At 34.2% G+C, this 19,964-nt stretch overlaps 2 protein-coding genes across 8 annotated transcripts; one reads left to right on the plus strand and one right to left on the minus strand.

Moving 5' to 3' along the window:
* Positions 1 to 5,647: 5,647 nt before the first annotated feature.
* Positions 5,648 to 13,416, minus strand: LOC130745945 (DNA polymerase zeta processivity subunit-like). 7 transcript variants are annotated; one of them, XR_009021957.1, is made up of 8 exons: positions 13,305 to 13,416; positions 13,125 to 13,205; positions 12,843 to 12,955; positions 11,144 to 11,333; positions 9,568 to 9,805; positions 9,298 to 9,330; positions 6,237 to 8,937; positions 5,648 to 6,126 (listed from the first exon to the last, which is right to left on the minus strand). XR_009021957.1 is itself a non-coding variant. In XM_057598398.1 (6 exons), the coding sequence occupies exons 1-5, from the start codon at positions 13,333 to 13,335 to the stop codon at positions 9,612 to 9,614; spliced, it is 609 nt and encodes a 202-aa protein (XP_057454381.1). In that variant the 5' UTR covers positions 13,336 to 13,416; the 3' UTR covers positions 5,648 to 8,937; positions 9,581 to 9,611. The 7 variants fall into 7 exon arrangements, 3 of the variants coding, with proteins under 3 accessions (XP_057454381.1, XP_057454379.1, XP_057454380.1); XR_009021960.1 differs by having other exon boundaries at positions 5,648 to 8,937; positions 9,581 to 9,805; XR_009021956.1 differs by having other exon boundaries at positions 5,648 to 8,937.
* Positions 13,417 to 13,432: 16 nt separating this feature from the next.
* LOC130745943 (UDP-glycosyltransferase TURAN) lies at positions 13,433 to 19,938 on the plus strand. The gene is made up of 17 exons (XM_057598395.1): positions 13,433 to 13,549; positions 13,658 to 13,770; positions 15,172 to 15,205; positions 15,336 to 15,391; positions 15,481 to 15,621; positions 16,031 to 16,179; positions 16,303 to 16,392; positions 16,493 to 16,559; positions 16,653 to 16,716; positions 16,796 to 16,910; positions 17,240 to 17,406; positions 17,487 to 17,597; positions 17,680 to 17,741; positions 18,115 to 18,167; positions 18,262 to 18,337; positions 19,407 to 19,535; positions 19,667 to 19,938. Exons 1-17 carry the CDS (start codon positions 13,543 to 13,545, stop codon positions 19,682 to 19,684), a joined length of 1,452 nt encoding a protein of 483 aa, XP_057454378.1. The 5' UTR covers positions 13,433 to 13,542; the 3' UTR covers positions 19,685 to 19,938.
* Positions 19,939 to 19,964: the final 26 nt, after the last annotated feature.

Consider the following 19,964-nt stretch of genomic DNA (forward strand, 5'->3'; position numbering starts at 1 on the left):
TTTCAACAACAGTGCTACATAAAGCAAAGAGTTGTTTGAGCCGCTCAACAAATATAATGGGTATAAAATTTCTAGAGGGGTTTTCTTCCATTCATCTTCTTTAGTAGCATGTGATTAGTTTCCCCTTACAAATAGATCTGATTGGTTATGAAAACCACTGGAAGGCCATAGCCAAAAAGTGGCTTCAATTCATTCTTTGGCTTTCATATCTGTCTGCAAATTTGATTGCTATCTTTGCACTATCATAACTAGATTGATGTTGCACATATTGCTATTATGTTTGGTGGTCTTTAGTCTATCCTACTCTAACATGTCTATCAATCTCACTTCATGAGTTATTGATTTTCTGTTACTTAGAATGCAGATACGGTTGGTAGCTGCTGATTTGGAAGCAAGTTTGATTTGAATTAGCATGAGTTCATATTAATTCATGTTAAAGTTGGACAACAATCAGGAATAGCACCTAGGATTGCTGCTGATTTGGAAGCAAGTTTCATTTGATTTTTTAATTAGAAATAAATATTTTAATAATTTAAATTCAAAATGTGATACCTTCTTACTTTATGAAGTGCTTTTTTATGCCAAAGAACAGACTCTGGTTGCAGTGAAAACAAAATTTGCATATGATGTTAGGTACTGTGTGGAATTTGTGAGTGTGTTTATGGATAATTTATAAGAAAAGCGGTGGTGATAATGAGGTAGAGAAATCTGAGAGAGATTTTGATGTAAATTGAGATTTTTCTTTCTTATGAGATTGGACTTTTAATCCTTATTCACATCATTCGAAATTTCCATTATTAATACTATTATTTTCGACACTTATGTCACTGACAAATAATTATTAGGTTCTGATGTAATGAATATTCTTTGTAATGGAGAATTAAGTAGTTGTTTTTAAGAGTCTTTTATATATAATTCAGATGCAAACAGTATGCACCCAGCTATCACTTGAGCACTAGAGCAAGTAATGGGAGCATACTACGACTGTTTTACTATTCTGAATTTTTTTATCGCAGAAATGCTCCGGTAAGTACAACAAGCTCAAAAGCAGAATAGCATGATGAAACTACTAGATATTATTAATGAACCAAACCTTTCAGTTCCAAACTGTCAAGACCTTCGCTAGAAATTTGTTCTAAAGTACGCCCATTAGTACTACTATAAGAGCAAAGAAACATGCTTCTTATATTGGGAGATAGACAAAAGCAGAGGTTGCCTTAGTAAGCTTTCTCACTTGGATCAACAGAAAAAGCAACTGAAACTCGATCGATGAAAGTTGGAATGACAAGGTTTACTCTTAAAGTCTTCGGCAGGAGGAGGATATAAGAGATCGACCTTGAAGCAAGCAAGGTATGGTGGGTGTCATCATCTTCATCGATATTACCCACCAGATAGACTTGAGAAAAGACTTTCAGGCATCCTGAGAGTAAGGAGAAGCTGGATCTAAATGTATTAGAAAGAGCCTAAAAGCTTTTATATATAGGAAGAATATTTTACATGAAAATACTTCTACATAAAAATAAATGTTAATAAGATTTCATCGGAATTTTTTTTTGTTACAAGAAAAGCATAATATAATATAGTTTGATGTTAATTTTTTACTACATATTAATATAGTCCACTTTAATTTTTTTGTACAAATTATTATAGGAGTTAAATTCTCCTACGAGAAGAAATATATTTTAACAAGAAAGTACCTTCATTAAGTATTAATTAATGTATCAAATACAATAACAAATTTCGCGGTACATTCTTTTTTTTCTAAGATTAAAATGTGTTCTGAATGCTTTATTGGTGATTTTTCATATCTATAATTTGTGTTATTGTCTTTAGGCTCATGAAGAATGTGAAACGACTTCATGTTGATATGAGTCAAACATAGTTTATTTTATTGTGGAAAAAATGAACTCGCATAATCACGTACATAAAGAATCTTTTCTCTTTTTTTCATTGTAGATTAAATCAGCTATTGTTTATTAGCCATCATTAACCCACATCCCCTAATATGTTTTGCATAATTTGAGATTTGGTTAACCAATTTTTTTATTAGTTATTCAATTGTACGAAGTTCAATCTATGCAATAAGGGTTTTAATTTAAGACTTTTTGTCCACTTTGCTCATCATTTCATACTCTTCTATTTCATCCGTTGTTTATTATATTTTTAATGATCAAGGTATTAATTGACCTATCAAATATAATAGATGTATTCCCCGTGCAACGCGCGGGTAAAAAACACTAGTTTAAAAGAATTCAACATGATATGAAAGAGGTTAATTTTGATGGTTTGGCAGAAATTATCATGTTAATGAATATGAGTGTTTCATGGGCGGAATTTTTTACAGAGGTGTATAGATGAATGATATAAGTATTTAGGCTTAATTGTAACTTTAGTCCATTACGTTTACAAAAATCACAATTTTAGTCTTTCACCTAATTTAATTACAAGACTAGTATCTCACGTTCCCTCCCGTTTGCAACGTTAGTCTTTCTGTTTAATTATTAATGAGGGCTTATGTGGCTAGTCCTTGGGGACGTGGCACTGCCACTGGGGAGAGGACTAAAATCGTGATTTTTATAAACGTCAGAGACTAAAATTGCAATTAAGCCTAACTAAAATACTAAAAAATAAGGATTAGATGAGGTGAGTTGAAGTGCCTATAACAAGAGTCTCAGCTAGCCTATTTATACTAATAAACAAATCTGTTCATTAAGAAAGAATTCATTGTTCTCTAAGTCTTCACAAAACTGGGTCCACAAAGGAGTAAGCTGTTGAACACTTCAGGCATCTGCCGATCCGTCAAAAGGGTCGGATATTTTATTAAAGTAAGCATGGTAATTGTACCTCTTTAAATCAGCTTCGCGGGCCTTCTGATTTTTCCCAATTCCGAGTTCTATAGTTCAAGATATGATCGTTTTAGTGCAAATTGGACAATTCTGAGTATGTTAGATATAGATTCTCGAATTTTGTTGAGCATAAAAGTTGTAGGGCTTCAAGTAAGATTTCCATAGACATATTATTCTTTCCATTTGGATCTCTGCAGCTCCATATTCAAACTGTTTTAGTGCAAAGGGTCATAAAAGCTAAAATGAAAGAAAGTTTAATTGCAACTTTAGTCTCTGGCATTTAAAAAACCACGATTTTAGTCTCTCACCTATTTACGCCTCCGTGTGCCCAGTTTTGTGAAGACTTAGAGAACAAGGAATTCTTTCTTACTGGAAAGTTTGTTTATTAGTATAAATAGGCTAGCTAAGACTCTTGTTAGCTTAATTGCAACTTTAGTCCCTTATGTTTACAAAAACCACCATAAATAAAAAATAGTTTATTTTTTTAAATTTCACGTAGGCCTCATTAACACAGCCTGCTCCAAACGTTTTACAAAGAATATGAGCTTTTTCAATAATTTTTCCGGCGAAAGACTTAGGTTAGACGACGACACAAAGACATGAGTCAATTTGAGGATTAACCCTTTAACTTATGTATTACCAGTATAAAACAACAATAATATCTAATATCTTCCACGGGTGAAAACTAATTGGATCAAAGATCCTCATGTGAAATTTCTCTCACTTTATCATTTGAAAACTCTCTAATTATATAGCAAGATTTGTGTGTTCATTATTATCATGTAATACGTATGCTATTTTATTATATAATATATATATATATATATATATATATATATATATGGTTAAATTTAAAACTAATGAAAGCATGATTTAAAATATATAGTTTCAGTCTTGGGAAAACAAAAAAATATATAGTTCTACTAGGGTCATCATGAAATATTTTACATGTTAACAAATCATATAATTTTTTTTTCTTTCTATTATTCTTGTCTTTTCATCCCCAAACAATAAAAGTATTATAAATTATTTCAATTTTTATTATTTTTCTATTTACTTATTTAAATCTAATACTATGTTTTTTTTGAATAGCTAATACTATGTTAAACATGTACAATTTTATTATAAAATTGTGATTTAAATTTGAACTCAAATTTAATAATATTTATTTAGCCATGGAGATTTAACGTACAACTATTTTTTTTATCTACATTAATTGTTGATATGACGCAAATTATAGTTTTTATAGAACTATAGAATTTGACTATGCTTACCACTATTGAAATACTTTTTGTAAAGCCGTATGTAGGATTTAACTGCTAGACACTAATACTTACCAAAATGAATTAACATACATTAGTTTTACACATATTTAAATATTTTTTAAAAATAAATTCTAAAAAATAAAATGTAAATTCATGATATTTATGTATATTTTTCATTGTTATTTCCACCTGTAATTAAACTTTTTTCATTAAATTGTCTAAATCACTCAATACATGTCAGAATACACATTCTTGCTTTGAAGGTAGTGGTAGGACGCTTGACCTGGAATTTTAGTGAGGATGGAGTGCTCAAGTGAAAGACCCAAGATTTGGCCAGTTTAATTAGGAGAAAAAGTGTGGGGTTAGGCGGAGGGAATAAGAGTTAGTCACTGAGGTTGCATGAAGGAAATTCTGGTATATAAGGAGAGAGGAGATGGTGAGACATTCATGCTTTTGGGAGTAGATTGTATGAAATTTTCTCTATTGATTCTGAAATTCTTGGTTCTATCATTGGTCCGACCGCCACATATATTATAAACATGGTGCCACTTAGACCAAGCGGAATGGTAAAAGACAATTAACGCATGAAAACACAATCACAAGGTTAAGAGCCTTGCGCTCTACCAACTGAGCTAGACGAACATATAATTAACAACTTATTTAGTCATGAAGGAGGGTAATAGAGCTGAATGAAATTGTAATTGAGGACCTATGTAAGAGATGCTTTGTTATATACCTTATCATAATGATATGTTTATCTTTAGAAAACGTGAATTAGTAAAAGTACATTTTATATTCTTATTAATGATTACGTTTTTACTTATTATCAATATACATTTTTATTTATTATATTATAAGTATTTATATTTTTATATATTAGAATTTTTTTCTATTTTATAGACTAGTTAATAATTAGATTACCAAAAAGAAAAGAGTAATGTATATTACAATATTCTTATACATTAGAATTTAATGAATACAGATCATTACAATGCAATTCAATATAAAATATAAAGATATGTCTGAAGAAAAAATTGTTCTTCCGAATTTTTATGAAATCAAATATTATCAATTTTTTGCAGTTGTGAACTCTTTGAATAATTGTGTTGTTTTATCGGTAACGTAGAATTTGAAGTGATGGCAGAAGCTTCGTTTCATCCGTATACACAATTTTAAAATTTCAATAAAACAAAGCAGTCACGATACCAACATGCTTCATAATTTCCTCTATTTACTGAATTAATAATTTCCTCTATTTTACCAAAAAAATAATATTTTAAAATTTTCCTCGTGGTAGGTTTGCCTTGTTATTAAGGGATTTACCCTTGATCCTTATGTTGAATTTTTATTTAATTGTTCGACCACGACTCTAGCAGTGGAAATATGAGTTGTTTAAGCTTTGTTGTTCAAGTAATCCATAAGGTTATTTATTAGCCACTTTGCTTATTCAATAAAACAAGACTATTCTCCAGTGATTATTTGATAGAAGACATTTAATATCAAAGCGAAATCATTTCAACCATAGTCTTCTTTGTGTGCAAAGTAATGACAGTGGAGACTAATATTGTTCAACCGGTTATTTTGAAGCTTGACGAACATCGCATCCATTGCTTTTTATGAAGGGAACAAACAATAACTAAAACTATTTGGGGTATAAATGATTTTCCACAATACTAGTTCAAACTATACAGTTTTCTACTTGATACAAATGAAATGACAGATACAAAATAACACAAACTCATGGAAAGGAGAAGCATGATTGGTCAGTCACTTCTTATTCTTCATCACAATATTAAGCTAGTCTCGTTGTATTTATTCAACTTCACCACGGAATCAACCAACTTAGATTGGCAGAATGCATGAATTAATGGTAGCTTGGTCTGGCAAAAGCTTTGGAACACCTCATTTTCTATTCAATTTCCGCGTCCTTTATGAGTGCCTCCTACATTGAAGTTGGCAAGTTGTAATACTACATATTGCATCTATTTCCTCTTGAAGTCCATCATTTAGTGAATCTGCTGCCACTTCAATCAGTAAATTTTGAGTTGCATAGAACAAGAAGAACCACATTGATCAGTGAAGCATACATAATAAATGCCATCAACCAACAAAAGAAACAGTGTACCGCGTCAGCAAAATGATCAGGTGGCAGGTGCAAATGGCTTCCACTGGAAGTTTCTTCATGACATTTGGACATGGATCTCCTCCAAAATTTTCAGGTGACACTGTCACTGTACACTGGTTCTGCCCAACACAACTCTGCGACAATAAAGTGATTACTGAATGATCTACTAAGCAAAAGGATCATTTGACCCATAGGCTTTAAAACTGAAATAATAAGATCAATGCTTCCCAGATAGATGTTGCTGCCCACTGGTTCACATAAGTGACAACATGAAGATAGAGCTTTCCACCACTGGTCATCCCTGACTTGAACTATGTAGATTAAAACCTTGGGAGAACCATACCACAAAAGCTAGTTGTTGTAGTTGGAGAGCCCAAGACCTTATAAACCTCATTAGATTCTCATACTTCCACTGTGGGACTCAAGTCCCATGCATACCTTGCAATTGGGTTCCTAACATATGTCCTTGAAAATCACAGTGGTTTCAAACACATAAGCAAACATGTAAGACCATTTGCAATGGTATGTTTAGAGGGATGTTGAAGTTTGTTGAGGATTTGTAGTGGTTGTTGAGGTTTTGTTGAAGATGAGGTGGAGGAGAGAAGTGTTGAGAGGGTTAAACATTGTTGAGAGAGCTGCCCGGAGCCACGTGGCAGCACGCGAGTGGTCACGCCAAGGCACGTGCACCACACGCGCCGACAGGGCGCGTCAGTTGCAGTGGAGGGAGAGAGAGAAACGGCTGGAGATTGGGTTGGGACGCGTGGCAGCACCTGATTGGTTGGGCGGATTTTTTGTTTTTAAATCTTTTAAACTGAATTATCTCGTTGAAAACAAAATTGCAAAAACTTTTTTAACCAAAATTCATAACTTTTTTTCCTCTATAAATAGAGACTTGGTTCGTTTGATTTAGACACAAAAAAAACCAAGTTTTTCACCATCTTATTACCTTTCTATCAGCCTTTGTTTTGAAATAGATCTCAACAATTACCATTTCAACACCCAGAATTCTTCTCACCATCTTGTTAAGTGTTTATTGTTTTAATTTAATTTAAAACAATAATTGTAATTTTATGTAAATAATAAAAACAAAAATATAAAATTAAATAAAAATATGAAATAAAAAAGTGGTGGGGTAGGGTGAGTGGTGGGGTAGGGTGTTGAATGAAAAACCATTGAAGTGGGTAAAAGTTGAATGAGTGTTGAATTGGAGAGAGAAGATGATGTGGAGTGTTGGGAAAAGAAAAAGCGGGGTTGAGAGGGGGTAAATTAAACAAACCATTGTACATGGTCTAAGGAGGAATTTACGGTGCACAATTGAATGCTTGTGTAAGGTTACACAAGCTACTTTTGACCTACAATAGCAGGTTTAGCAGGTATTAAAAAAAATCAAAATACATATATATTAGTAAATTAGTTAATGAAGAATTAGATAATTATCCTTAATTACTTCACTATCCTCTCTCCCCTTTCATCTCTGAAAAATGCTCTCTGCCTCTGCAATTATCCATTTCCTGGATCTGAATTTTGCAATGTTTTTCTGGATCTGTAGTGGGGTTTTAGGCAAGAAAACATGAACCTTCAACTCCAAAATTATCATAACATGTCTCTATTGTCTCATCTCATCCATTTTTTCAACCCCAGAATCTTAATTTTGTGCAAGTTTCACCGGCAATACAATTTATGCAAAGCTTACATCTAGTACAATTCTTGAATATAAATCAGAGCTTCATTTGTGAAAACTATGACCACAAAATTGAACAGATTTGTATCACGATTAACCAGAGATATATTTTCCAATCAACTTATGTCAAGGCCACCATCAATTAACTTATTTTCCCTCTATTTTTCTGGAATATCATTGAACATCCAAAACCTACAGGAACGTAGAGAATTTTTATGAAAGCTATTAACCTAATAACCTCCGTGCAAATCATCTCATGTGCATAGGCAAACTCAGAAACCCATCATTTTCCCACCGCCGGTCACCACCTCTCCCTTCCTCCAGATCTGCAGAAGCAAGGGCAGCGTTAAGGCCAAATACCGCCACAAGCACCAGATCTGCAGGTACGGTTGCGGTCCTCAACGCCTCCACCACCAGATTTGTGGTCTCATCGCAACACAACCACTGAGAAACAAAGAGGACACGACCCAAGAAGGAGAACCATCGCAACTTCTGAAACACACACGCCACCTCCACGCAGATCTGAGACTAGAAGTGGAGGAGAGATATGGAAGGCGTCGAGGGAGGAAGAGGGTGTTGTGGTCGCCGGGAAATGCGCCGACGGAGGAAAGAGGAGAAGAGGTGGAGGTGCGGTTGAGAAGAAGGAAACGAGGTCAGGAGGTGGCGGTGGCGGCAGCGGCACGGCCATGGATGTGTGGCGACGAGGCTAATGAGGTGGCAGCTAGGGTTCTGATGGTTAATGGGTTTTTGTTGGATGATATGATATGATGAGAATGATTTTTTTTTCTGGGTTTTGGTTGTTAGGAAAAGATGATTAATTAAGAATAAATATTTTTTTTGAAATTAATTAAAAATAAATATTTAATTAAGAAAATATGTTTTTTATTTTTTTTTTAAACCTGCTATAGTGGGTCAAAAGGCCAATGTGCAACCATACACAAGTTTTTACTTGTGTAGGTTAAATTTTTCCATGGTCTAACAAAGGAGTCTGCATTCCTGTACTTCTTCTGAAGCTGATAGCTGCAATCAAAAAAAGATAAAAATTCAGTAGAATTTCCCACAAGTATAACTTAGTAATATAACAAAAGTAGTCCCAGTGCAAGACTAGCTATTACTTGAAATATTTAAAATGACAAATATGTACCTAAAATTATATAACACATCCCCTGAAGATATTATACAGAAAATAAAATGCAATCTTATAAATGCTCACGCCAATTTCAAACCTTTAAAACCAGTTACTACAAAATTGGTTAACAAATATAAGCAAGAGAGGATACAAGCATTGTTACATTCAGAGCTAAATTAAAATACATGAAGAGTAATTGTTACATTCTTCTAGTAGGTGACATAGGTGCATATTATTGTTTAAGATTTTACCTTCAAGGTGTAGCTATTTCTATGTTTGGATACCTGTTGGCACAAGTGCAAACGGACGTTAGCTCTCACTTCAAGACAAAAAGTGAATGGAACTCTTATGAATTGAGATGAAAGTTTGTTCACGTTGCACTCAACTAGTATCCAAACACACACTCGTGGAAAAGACATCAGCAAATTTCAGTAAAAGTATGCTGATTATCTGATGAATCTAAAACACATAAAAATATAAACAAATGGGACATGAATTATTAAATAAAAAACAGTACCTACATTCTTGCCATACATGTTTATATGTGTACATCATCTGACCCTTCTCAAAGCATTGATTCTGATAAACTCGGATGCTCTAAGTACAACTGCAAACACAGAGGCTCACTACTCATTGACTTGATAGGGGTTATAAGCGGAGGCTGCTGCCACGGCTTTGTGTCAGTTGGGATCCAGATGTCCTTGGCTGTACCAGTCTCGGGAAGGGATCGAAAGTACGCAGTTATCTCCCACCTGGAATCTGTTTAGAGAGTGGTTAAAAGTAGACCTGGGTTTCAGTTTATAAATACCAAAGAAAAAAGTTCAACATGTGGTGTGTACAAATGTACTAAACACAAAAGTACCAAACCATTTCTACTTGATTCATAAGTAGCAACCTATATGAAGTTATGAACTGAAATAGATGATATGGGTATGTCAGTGTGCAATGTGTCTGTAGTGTTGTGCACACATGTTCAAAAGTGCATGAGAGAAAGGGCTTATTACAAATTTACAACGATGAGATGAAGTGAAAAAGAAAAGGCTTCATTGAACTTTAGTCTCTCAACTATGGTTTAAGTGTGGTTTTAGTCTCCCAAATTTTCTGAGAGAAAATTCAGATCCTTAATCAGGCTGTTGTTCAACTACTGACTAAAGTGAGTGACTTGTTGAATTGCTTACATATATATGACATGATACTTTTTGAAGTAATGAACAACAAGTGGCTTTAATTTATTTAAATCCCAAATATAAATAGATCAAATATAAAATGAGATACTTAAATAGATTAAAGTCATCAGTTTGGCCCATTAAATCATTAACCACATTACCACATCACTAACTTCTATTAGTAAGCGGCAGCGTTGTCAATCTCAGAGAGCGGCGCTTAACGGCCAACCATCGCGGGATGGAAGCTATGCTGAATATTTTGTATAGCTTATCTAATAATATAACTATGTACATATAAATGATAAACAAAATACTTAAAATTCATGGTACTTATAGTTAACATTAAAAAGTCATAGGTGTCTTAAGCAAAACATACTAGTACCAAAAAAAGTCAAGGTAACCAAGAAGTCAAGTCACTAATTCCTAAATCTAGTGTCTAAAAACATGAAAGTTCTATATCACTTCCTCCTCATCCTCCTCATCCTCCTCATCCTCCTCAAACTAGACCATTTTCAGTATCTTTCAACAGAAAAATCCTTGAGATACCTCCCCAAATTGCCCTAACTGAACTTTTTGTGGGTTGTTTTTGGGTTTTTATCAGTTCCACCAAATAGCGCCGCTATGGCTTCTATTTCCTCCGCTTTAGTGGCCGCAACAGCCGCTACACTGAAGACTGAACTACACCGCTACGCAACAACTAGTAGTGGCCAAGGGCCGCTACGACGCTATAACCATTGACAACCCTGGTAAGCGGTAGACCAATAGAAGAATCTAATATTTTTTCAATTAGATAAAATTGGGGGATTTCATTGCTACAAAAAAATCATTGGACATATTAGTTATAGTAAAGAATCAAAAGTGTAATTAAGCCAAAAGAAAACAAGGAAAGGAGAAGCAGAGTACTTTGCAGCATGATTATATTTCTATTTACCAGCAGGAATCTCCTTAGTAAGAGATTCTGAGATTGACAGCTTGATCAGGAATGATCTGAGAGAGAACTCAAGATCAACCTCATCCACTGCTGCACCATAAGTCTGGTTCACTGAAAGCTTGAAAACAAACTTCTCCAGTGGAATATTTTCAGCATTGAAGAAAATAACAGCCACTCTTTCTACCATACCCTAGTAAATGGAAAGTAAGGGACAAAAATCAGCATGCCAAAATAAAGGAGTTGCAAGGAAAGTTGGATGTGACAGGGAGGGCTGTTTTGTATAGTATAGTGGACCTCCACTCAGCTACTGAATCATTTAAATCTTGATAAAAAAAAATTAGCATAATGACTTGTTAGTGAGCAATTGACTTATTTTTGTACAATGTGTTTGAGTGAAATTAAGTGTGGTGTGGGGGCTTACTTGATCTCTTATTTTGTACTTTGACTATAATTAGTCAATGGAGCAAAGAAAATTAGGAAGCAATTACAAGCTATCTTACAGCTTAATCACTAGCTAATCAACACAATCACATTTGACCAAGTGGTAATAACATACATGATTACACAAAAACGCTCACTCTAAGAAAGGAAAAATTGCATTTCTTTGATGCAGTCTTTAGAATATGATATAAAACCTAGTTCTCAATTGATGACAAAAGAAACTGAGGGATGTAACCTTTAAATGTTTCTTATATAAATATAAGCATATTGTCTATCAACTGAACTTCTCGTCAGTATAAATTGTAAGTAAAAAGCAAAGATCCTAAGGCATTCAAAAGTGTATGTAGTCACCTAAAATATCATAATATACAAATTTTCAATAATTGTTATGATTTCAGAGACAAAAAGAAAGGAATTGCATTAATTAAACCTCTTAAAATTTGGGCTATAAACTAACTCCACCAAAAAGGCTAGCTTAGGGGTGAGGATTCCCTACATTTTCTAAAGAGTATTTTGATCATATCTCTAGTCAAATGTGGGACCTTAAAAAACCCTCCTCACACTCAGGGCGGGGCTGAACCTTGTTGGGGGTGAAAGGGGAGCCCAAAGCAACAATGGGCCAAACAACACCATAATGGTAATACAAATTTTAACTATATTTAATTGGTCAAGTTTTTCTTCATATTAAATTGGTCAAAAAGCCTGTATAAGCATTAGGATTCCGGACAAAAAGCAGGACAACTCAAAACCAATCATGAGTTTAAGGAAAAGCTTGTCCACAACAATGAGACCAAAGATCTTCTTCATTGTGTTGGCATTTGAGTTCCTACCCAGCAAATATGATCTTCCCTATGCCCAGATAAGGCACTGTAGTTAGGTTGAGGATGGTTAAGTTATGTTGATGAACTGATCCAATGACAAAATGAGCACCATAGCAAGAAAGTAATTTTTTCCCTTCTAAGATGAAACTTTGTAGGTAGTAAGCATGTTGGATTGAGAGAAACACTAAGTCTGAACCTCCAGACTAGCCAGAAGCTATAATCAATCCTAATCCCCTAACTCTATTGATGGATTTTTCTTTACCACAATGAAACAAAATTACATTGCCATTACCAAATAACAGGCACAAGATATAGTGATATACTCAGTTACTTCTGAATTCTGTTATTCAATTCCATAGCAAGCAATCATCAACAACTTCGACAACGTTGACTAATTGAATACAACAAAAAAAAACCACATTACCAACAAGACCAACCTTTTGTAGAAAGGGAAAAAGTCCTGAAACAGTAGAATGTAAGTAGTATCTAAGCTGAGGATGGCAAGCCCTTTGAACCACCATGTTCATATACCTACTCCTCTCAAATGCACCTTTTCCACACATACAACCAAATTAACAAAATTCAATTCCATCCAATTATACTATTTGATTGCCAAGGGCAACAAAATCAAAGCAAAATCATTGATTATCTTGCCAACAAACAAACACCAAAACTTATAGGAAGGACAAAACTTCAAAATGGGTATGCAAGTATCAAACCAGAAGGATAAACCCCTTTGAGAAAAACAACAGCAGTGATAGCCACCTCCAAAAATTCAACCAAAACTTGAGCTGTTTGGCCTGCAAAATTTTCACACAGAAACTAGTGATCACAAACAATGTGAATACAAAATGATTAAAAATCCAAACTTTATTGGTTGATGAATTCAAAGTACAAACCTTGCGGAGTTTGATTCTCTCCGCGCTCCATAATCAATTGAATTCTCTGAAAACACTCTTCACTTAAAGGAAGAACCTTTGACAAAAAAGGCCATGAATTTAACTTGGAATTACAAACTTGCCACCAACCCGACCCGGATATGAACTGGGTCAGAACTGGACCCGGATGTTTTTTCAACTTCACTCTTCTCTGTCACAGCCCACCTAAAAAAAATTGATTTTCCAGCAATATGTGAAAATGGCAGGTGAGATTTTCTTCCCTTTTCGATTTTTCCGATGATTTATTCGAAAAGATTGGATTTTTAATTTTTCTGAATGGCTTTGTTGAGTTTTGAATTTAACTGAAATGGAAGGAAAAAGCAAAGAGATGAAAGGAGGAAGAAGAGGGAGGGCGTGCGTGGTGGTTTTAGGTGACATTGGACGCAGCCCTCGAATGCAGTACCATGCTCTTTCACTTGCCAATCAGGTTTTGATTTTTTGTTCATTTTTTTTCATTTAGAATTTCATGTAATAATTTGATTTGATTTTCTGTTTAATTCCAGAGTTAGTGTGACCTGACATTTGTTATTTTTCCAGGACTAGGATCATAGTAAAAGTACTGCTTTTGAATAATAAATCTTCTGTTCCATGTTTTAATTTAAGATAAAGTTGTAGACTTGACTGAGAATCAATCATGCTGTTAATTTTCATGTTTTGGAGTAAGATCATGACAAAGTTCATCTTTAATCTGAATGCTTCTTCTTATTAGATGTTTCTCCTTTTATGATCATGATTCTAAAATTTAATCCAGACTTGCTTAGTTGCTTAAGTTACATGTTCCAAGTTTGTATGCATATTCAACTGATATATCCAAACCTGGTAGCCTACTAGCCTTTGCTGTTAGAAGTTTCTGAGACCCAGTTGATGCCCAGAACTTTTTTTTTTTGGGAAACCCATAGTGCTGTTTCGGTGATCTTGAGGATTCATTTAACAGTAGTTGCTATTGGTTTTAGAAACCTAGTCAGTATAGCCATGAGCTAATGATGTGGGCTCAATTAATTAACATATAATTTTGTTATGAAGCACGGACACCTCTTACATATGCCTTGTCCCGGTGTCGGACACCGACACATGTACGACACTTATGCGACACATGTCAGACACTTCCTCGCCGTGTCTAATTAAAAGAGTATTTTTTTACGGCTCGGACACCTGAGCCGACACCTCTTTTTGGCTGGACACCTCTAGGACACTTGTTTTTTTAAAAAATATATAATTTTTAAGAGTGAACCATGAAAGAAATTGCTAATTTATCACTTGAAGAACCAAAGTCAAAGGCATTTTCAATGATGATGACCAATAAAAGAGTGAAAACCAGTAGATAGATTAGTTCTTTTTGCATACAATTTGCCTTTTTACAAAGAAAACATCAAAACATTTCCTAAGCTTTATGACAAGAGTTTCATAAAAAAAATACTAAGGGATATATATATAAATATATGCGGTGTCCCCGTGTCTTGCTTTTTGGACTTTAGCCGTGTCGTGGTACCGGTGTCTTGTCGTGTCCGAGTGTCCGTGCTTCTTAGTAATTTTGTTTGGAATTTCCTCAACTGGGTATAGCTTTTGTTTGAACTGCTACACCACTTTACTTCAGTCATTTCATTTTGAATTCCTATGTGCTGTATCTCCTCTACTTTGATGATATTGACTTCTTGTTATCCCAATTCTTAATTGATTCTCCAACCTAAATGTCCATTCTTTCAACTGTAGGGATGACCGGATGAGCATTATGTATTTTTACAGTATCTAATCCTAATTTATGTGTTCTTTGAGATATTTTTATTTGTACTTTTGATCGACCTACTGGCTTTTCTATGTGGCATTGCAGGCTTCTTTGGAGGTAGACATTGTTGCTTATGGAGGTATATTCACTGCTCCAAATTGTTTATAATAAATCATTGGAGTTAGATTCTATTATCCAGCATTTCATGGAGTCAATTATCAATTTTCGAGTCAAGTATGAGAAAAAAACATTTTTATAATTTGTAACAGGTTCAGAGCCCCATGCTGCACTGCTTGCCAACCCATCTATTCATATTTACATAATGGTATGAATCTGGACTAATCTTTTCAGGACAAGTTATCTTCATACTTGACTAAAAGTTGATGTGTGACAAAAACATTCTCAAAATTTCAGAAGCAGTGGCCAACAGCCCGTCAAAGCTTACCGAGGATACTTCAACCCATAATGCTTTTGTTGAAGCCCTTAGTTCAATTTTTCATGCTTCTTTGGTTCCTTTGTGTAAAAATACTGTCTCCTGATATTTTTATTGTCCAGGTTAGCCTTTTATGTTTTCTTCCTCATTTTCTCCCCCAACGTTCACTAAGTAATTTTATATTTTACTTGACAGATTCAGTACTACATCTTCTTGCTAAGTTAGACATAATGTTGTCAAACCTTTACCTGAAAAATGAATTTGTGCTTTGTGTGAGAAGTATCCCAAAAGCCAAATAGATGATAAAACTATATTTGCCAAGAAGTTTGTGTTAGGTCAGTTCTATAGTACCTAACTTCGCCTGCGTAGATGCTATTAGGCACTCTACACATTGGAGGATAATTTATTTTCTGATCTTTTGTTAGGTTAACGGTGTAATGTTCATTGACAAATCAAGCTAAACAACCATAGTTTGCAGCAAGTTTTATTTCATAGTTTTGTGCTTCATTGCTCATTCCTTTGCTTGTGCAGAATCCTCCTTCAGTTCCAACACTGGTGGCAGTAAAATGGGCTAGCTGGTTGAGAAATTCATCATTTATCATAGATTGGCATAATTTTGGATATACTCTACTTGGACTGTCTCTGGGAAGGAATAGTCTTTTTGTCTCTTTATATAAATGGTATCAGTTTAGCATTTTTTTTTTATTTTACATTTGTTGATATGGACTTTTCTTTTTGGTCTGTCATGAATTTGCTTTTCGAAAGTCGCTGCTAATTAGATTATTTTTCTTGACTCCATTTAGGATTGAGAAGCATTATGGGAAAATGGCGGATGCTTCTCTATGTGTAACAAAAGCAATGCAGCATGAATTGGCTCAAAACTGGGGAATTAAGTAAGAGACTCAGATCAAAGTTCAAATATATTGTTTCTTCAACATAAAGTTGATTCTGTGAACTGTGAAGCAATCTGATGTTTATTTCTTAACTTTATAGTGCTACAGTTTTGTATGATCAGCCTCCTGACTTCTTTCACCCAGCTTCACAGGAGGAGAGGCATAAGGTGATATAGTTGTTTAATTGTCTAGTAACGCTGGCTGTTATTATGTATCAGGCATTCTTAAAGATTTATATACCTAATGTGGATAGCTTATAGTTGTTTTGCAGATTAAATGTGGACATTTGTCAGCCTCTTGGCGTTAGAGATTGTGTTAGTAATGGTAGGATAAATTTTATCATCACATATATACTAATCTTAGTTATTGGCACATCGTTTGTTAATGTTCTTGTTTCTTGCAGGATCTTCATTGATGGGTGACCATCTCCAAAATGAGACTTTGTTTACAACTGAGGTTGGTTCAAACATGTATTTGAAGCCAAACCGGCCCGCACTTGTAGTAAGCAGTACGAGCTGGTAAGTTTATCCTATCTTGGATTGCATCCTTTTGTAGCATTAAAAAGATAATTATGCGTGTTTTTAATTCTCATGGTAAAAGTTTGTACGATATAGTTTCCGCTTCGATGTGATATAAAATCAACTTTTATGATGTGTTCAGCTTTCTTTTATCCTTTTTAAAAATGGTCCCTTTCTTTCTGCATATTGTGAAGTTAGTTAGATGGATTTTCTAAGGGGATAAGTAAAACAAGAAAAAAGAGAGAAAATCCTCTGTTGACTAGGATAATCTTGACTTATCTACTTTACCAGATTTGAATGATTTCTTTCTGTGCCTTGTGTGCTTTCAGGACTCCTGATGAAGATTTTGGCATTCTTTTGGAAGCTGCTTTGATGTATGACAGACGTGTTGCTGCTATATTAAATGAAGATGATTCACTGGATGAGGAGGTCATCTGGAAAGAAATAGCAGATGGAAAACAATCTTTATACCCCAGATTGTTATTCATCATTACTGGTATAGCTTGTGTTTTTCCGTTCTGAAGTTTTGGAAATCATATGAAACATTTTAACACGGAATCTTCATTGATTATATAGGTAAAGGTCCTGAAAAAGAAAAGTATGAAGCAAAAATAAAGAAATTGAAACTCAAACGTGTGGCATTTCGTACCATGTGGCTGACTGCAGATGATTATCCTTTACTGTTAGGTATTCTGTTTCTTCCTTGATTTTAGAAATCGTGTTGAACTGTGGTGAATTATTTAATTTTAACAACTTTGGGTAATTTCAGGATCAGCAGATCTAGGTGTTTGTCTGCATACTTCATCATCAGGATTGGACCTTCCCATGAAGGTACCAGTTGTTTTATGTCAATGTCCAAAAAAAATTGCTTTTACTAGCAATTTTTTTGTGTGGTTATTATCATAACCTCCCTGTGAATATTCTGTTTTTACAATCTAACTTTTTAACTATACATATAATTCGTAAAAGAATGTCTTGTGCTAGTTCTGGTATATATATATATATATATATATGGGGGCTAATTTAATGCATTTTTGTTGGGTGGGTTAAGGCTGCTCATATTTGTTTTTTTACTTTCTCAACAATGATGGCAGATCTATGTTTTGATTTGGTGGTTTTTTTTATATACTATTTCAAAACAAGCATTGATTGTGACTTATTCATTTTCAGTTCATTTCTAATTTTTTCTGCTTTACTGTACCAGATTGTTGATATGTTTGGTTGTGGACTGCCTGTTTGTGCTGTTTCATACTCTTGGTATGCTATCTTCCTCCTTCGAAAAGTGTTAGTATTTTGTGAAGTTGAGACAATATGTTCTCATATATTGGTCAAATCTTTTACTTTCTTGAAGCATTAAAGAACTGGTCAGAGTTGACAAAAATGGTCTTCTCTTCTCTTCATCTTCAGAGCTAGCGGATGAACTTCTTGTAAGTTTGTTATGGTTACATGCACAATATTTGCTACATGATACACAGTCACTTGAACTTGTTTAATAAGAACATTCTCAATGATACATTCGACCTATTTCATTATGCTCCACATTTTTAAATATCTAAACTTTATGATAGGTACTCATAGATAGTTATAGTTAGTAGTTTAGTTAGTTAGTTTGAGGGGGCTAGTTAGAGAGTGAGAGAGAGAATATTATAAATGAGAGTGGGTTAGAGTATGATAATCTTTTGGGGCAATTCTGGGAATTGTAGTGATAGTGCAGGTTCTCTCCATCAATCAATAACCATTGTACTTTATAGCTATTCTTGAATAATAATCAGCTTTCTACCTGTTCACTGTTTCTTCCTATCAATTGTATCATTTTGTTTCTCAAGAAATTCTTTTCATATTTAAATTGAAATCATTTTCACAAATTTCTTCAAAAATTACCCTTACAAAAACAAAATTTTGTGAATATAGATGTATTTTTAAGGACTTTTTTTTGGCAAAAGGTCCCTAATTGGGGAGCAGCCAATTGATTTTTCATATACTTCATGTCTTGTGTGTGTAGAATTAGCTGTCTCAAATTTGACATAAGACATCGTGTAACTTCGATTATTTGGAGATAACAATACCCTTTTCAGAACTTGTTTTCAAAAAGTGCAATTTGTCCTTCTATCGGCTTGGCTCTAGCCAGAAGGTGCTTCTTGTATTCCTACACTGCAGGTAATGTCTACCCACATGGAGCTCAATCGGCCAACTGAGCCACACCTCGTGATTCTAAGCAATATAATACGAAAGATACTAAAGATCTATTAGATGGTCACTCTTACTATATTCTAAGTAAAATGGTCTCTCTTAGCCCAATTGTTGGCATTAGGCTTTTGCATTCTTGTGATATATAAAATATTAGATGCAGATTGACATTACATCTTCCGCGCCCTTATTTGACGCGGGATTTTGATTTTGCTGATTTTTTATGTGCTAAAATTCTTGATTCAGAATGTATACTGTAAATTTATAATCATATGCACACTAATTTACTGTCTTGCTGAATCTACATAGATGCTCTTCAAGGGATTTCCTGATGGATGTGACTCTTTGAAAGTTCTCAAATATGGTGCATTAGAAACTGGTTCTTCAGCAAGGTGGGCTACTGAATGGGAAGAACATGCGAAGCCACTGATAACTGAGGCAAGTTCATTCTTCTTTGCTATGTTACTTGTTATAATCAGGTTATTGAGTCTTGCAGTAGTTGACCTTTCAATATCAATGATTCAAAGTTAATCCTATTCTCGCAATTGTTTTACATGCTCTGATTGCAGGTTATATCAAGATTTTGATTTTCCTTTCATTGTTAGGGACGTCTTTAACTTCTCTAGCAGCAAAGTGGTTGATCTATTTGTTGACTTGCACCATGTGCTTATTGCATACAGATTTTGTTTTTTTTGGTAATTTCCCAGTTGTATATAGAAGTTCTCTGAAAATTTGGCTTTCCATGATTTAGGATTTCATTTTCTTGTAATATGCACTTTGATGCTGTGGTACATATATTTCAGTTAAAGTAAGATTATACTAAAGCTTCAACATTAGATCATCTTGTTTTCTGGCAAACTTGAGTAC

The sequence above is a fragment of the Lotus japonicus genome, chromosome 3 (assembly GCF_012489685.1).
Source record: "Lotus japonicus ecotype B-129 chromosome 3, LjGifu_v1.2".
Lineage (NCBI taxonomy): Eukaryota > Viridiplantae > Streptophyta > Magnoliopsida > Fabales > Fabaceae > Lotus > Lotus japonicus.